The sequence below is a fragment of the Scomber japonicus genome, chromosome 1 (assembly GCF_027409825.1).
Source record: "Scomber japonicus isolate fScoJap1 chromosome 1, fScoJap1.pri, whole genome shotgun sequence".
NCBI lineage: Eukaryota > Metazoa > Chordata > Actinopteri > Scombriformes > Scombridae > Scomber > Scomber japonicus.
Window position 1 is genome coordinate 12,608,584 of NC_070578.1, and position 3,332 is coordinate 12,611,915.

General features: G+C 44.6%; 1 protein-coding gene across 1 annotated transcript; it reads right to left on the bottom strand.

The window, feature by feature from the left end:
* Positions 1-224: 224 nt before the first annotated feature.
* Positions 225-2,490, bottom strand: irx3a (iroquois homeobox 3a). The gene is made up of 2 exons (XM_053318449.1): positions 2,032-2,490; positions 225-1,392 (listed from the first exon to the last, which is right to left on the bottom strand). Exons 1-2 carry the CDS (start codon positions 2,248-2,250, stop codon positions 331-333), a joined length of 1,281 nt encoding a protein of 426 aa, XP_053174424.1. The 5' UTR covers positions 2,251-2,490; the 3' UTR covers positions 225-330.
* Positions 2,491-3,332: the final 842 nt, after the last annotated feature.

A 3,332-nucleotide genomic window follows, 5' to 3' on the forward strand; every position in this document is an offset into this window, starting at 1 on the left:
TTTCACCCTATTCAACATTTGTGTTTTTCTTAAATGCTTTCTGATCTTCACTTGCTTTAATAAACCTCTCGGACATTTTTCAAAGCACACACACACACACACACACACACACACACACACACACACACACACACACACACACACACACACACACACACACACACTGTATTCTGTAAGCTGTAACATTGTAACACCGTTCATCTGTGTGGCCTACAGAGAAAGAAATTCATCAACAGGCAAAGAAGGCAAAAGGAGGTCTAAAATAATAGAAATGAATGACGGGCAATGGACTAGTGTCTTTGTTTTTGTAGTTATTTATACATGCGCGTCTCAGTGTCGGGGACATGTACCTGTGACTGGAGTCTCTGAACTATGACTCTTGTCCTCCGTTTGCCTGCTGCTGTAGAGGGCCAGGCTGGTGGCAGTGGCCTGGTTTGCCAGTCCCAGATAATGATTGGAGTTCAGTAAAGCCAGCTGGTGCGCCGAGAAGGCTCGGTTCGTCCAGTTCTGGATTTTCCCAACAGGACAAGAAGAGATAAGTCTGTGAGGGGCGATTATGGTCTGGGCGGCCGGCCCTGCGGAGTTGCTGCCGTTCATTTGTGGCGATTTGCGCGGATTGTCAGGGGCCGTGGCTGTCTCTGCCAAAGACCAAATCTTTGGCTTTTGGGCTGGGGCTGGATTGTTTTCTGAGGGCGGTGAGTTAACGGACACCGGATTCAGTTTGAGCTGTTCTCCGTTTGGCTGGGACGTTTTGATTTCCAAAGACGAGTGATGATGGTGGAGGTGGTGGCTGTGGAAGTGCTCTCCTCCTCTCTCCACGTCTTTGCCCTCTTTCCCTACAGCCTTTAGAAACCTCTGGTCGGGCCCTTGTAAATCCTCATAGCCGTCAGAAATCTCAGAGTCACTCCTCCCGTCTAGTTTTATATCTGAATGCAGGTCGTCCTGGTCGTCCAAGTCGTCCTTGTTCTCGATATTTTCCGTGTCGATGTTCTCCAAGTCGATCTCCTCCTCGTCCTCCCTCTTGTCCCCCTCCTCCCCTTCGTGATCGCTGGGGTAAACATTTCCCTCTTCGTCGGTGCGGTTCCGGGGGGTCCAGGTCATCTTATTCTCCTTCTTTAGCCTCCTCCTGGCGTTGGCGAACCAGGTGGACACCTGGGTGAGGGTCATTTTGGTGATGATGGCCAGCATGATCTTCTCGCCCTTGGTTGGGTAGGGGTTCTTGCGGTGTTCACTGAGCCAGGCCTTCAGGGTGCTGGTGCTCTCCCTCGTGGCGTTTTTGGGTCTGGACGGGTCACCGAACTGATATTGGCCATATGGATAAAAAGCAGGGTGATGGTGGGCAAACCCTGGGTGCTGGACGCCGGGACTGTCTTTCAGTTCATATTGAGCACCCTGCAAAGACAAAGAATCAACGAGTCAGAGGGATTCATTAGACTTTCAAAAAATGAATACCTTAAACAAGTACTTGTTCTGAAATTCTTCTTCAAGAGGAATATTATCATGCTCCCACAGTGAGCTTTTAGAATTTACAGTAATAAAACAATAATGAGGATATCTTTGAAGTGTAAACAAACAACACGATTAATGTATTTTTCTCATCATTTAAAGCATAATTATGTCCCACTGGCCTCAAAACTGAACGAAATTTTAAAATATATTTTTAAAATTTCAATAAATCAAATACTTCGAAAGACAACACTTTACTTTTAGAAACTTATAGCCCACCTATACCAGTAAACCCACAGTACTTTGCGACATTTTATCCACTCTTTTGCCATCACTTTCTAATTTCTTTTAGTCAATCTTAAACCTGAAGCTCAGTTTGTTAAGGTGTTAATTTTTAACCACTTTCAACAAAAATGTTCACAAAACAATTCAACAACAAAGTTCACCACGGCGCTCCTAAAGTTTACACTTTAAAAAGTAACAATAAGCCTCTCATCGAGGCCCCGCGTACTTCCATCTTTTCTTTTCAGGTGTTAATATGTAGACTGACTTATGATATATTTAAAAGAGAGCGGAGTTACTCACCAATTGATTGAATATTGATATATCGTTTGAGTACGGGAGAAACGCTCCATAGCCTTGCGCTGCTGCGGCGAAAGGAGATCCATACATAGTGGAGAGGACGTTAGAGAGTGCGCCTGACGGACTGAGCTCTGTCCCGGCCCGGGCATTGCTGGCGATCCCCTGGCGCTCCGGCGGGTATATCGGTCGGATGTACTGATATCCCAGCTGAGGGAAAGACATGGTGGCAGGAAAGGGGGAAAAAGTCTGCTGCAATCACACAAATCAAGGGAATTGCCTCGATATCCACTTTTACAGTGTGAGCATGTGAGCAACAAAAGGTGCAAGCAAGGGAAGTCTATATTTCCTCGGGAACAGCCAGTGTAAACGATCCGGTTGCGCCCCTTATTTCTTCCTCTTCTTCTTCTTCTTTCCACCCTCACTTCCCTATTGATCTGGATGGACTAAGGTCAGGTCCTTACAGATTGCTTTAGATTATTGGGACTCCCTTGCTCAGATTGACATTTCTAGTCGTTTAGAAGCCCCTCCTATTTCTCAAATCTCACCCCTCTCATACACGCCACACACCAAACAGCGCTCTCTCTCTTTCTCCCTCCCTCCCTCCTCTCTCTCTCTCTCTCTCTCTCTCTCTCTCTCTCTCTCTCTCTCCTCTCTCGGATAAGTGTGCACTGACTTCGCGAGCTCTTATTTGAATGGGGTTTCAAATCTCATTTTATGGCTCGCCAATCTATTTCATTCGTTACTTGTTCTCGTCTGTCCTACCACAATTTTTTTTGTGTTAATTCACTTTTTTTTGTCCATTTGCACAACTGTAAATATGCGGTGTCAGTGACTGATTCACTTTCTTTGTTTGACGCTTATTTTTTTTTAATACACAAATACGGACAGAAAGTTGTCTAACCAAACTTGGAGACCCACCTCAAAGAAGGTAGCATGTTAGTTAAAGAAAGTCAAATTGTAAAGTCAAACTGAGTGTAAGCCAGTTTTATCTTCTTTTCGAGTTTACACACACTTTTAAAAACTAATATACATTTAAATCCCACCAAAATCTTAACAGTCAATATCACACACTTGTAAATGACAAGTAGAAAAGCAGAGAATAATTACTAAGTAATGTGTTTGTAACTACTGCCGGTGGTCATGTTTGGTAATGACCCAGGTTACACACACCTATTTATCGCTACATCACTGTGTGCAAGCTGTATTTTCTTACACCGGGTCTGAGGTGTTATGGGCTCTTGGTGGCAGGCGAATCGCTTTTAATTCATTCTTTAATTTAAGACATCAAACGGGTCTTGTGTAGC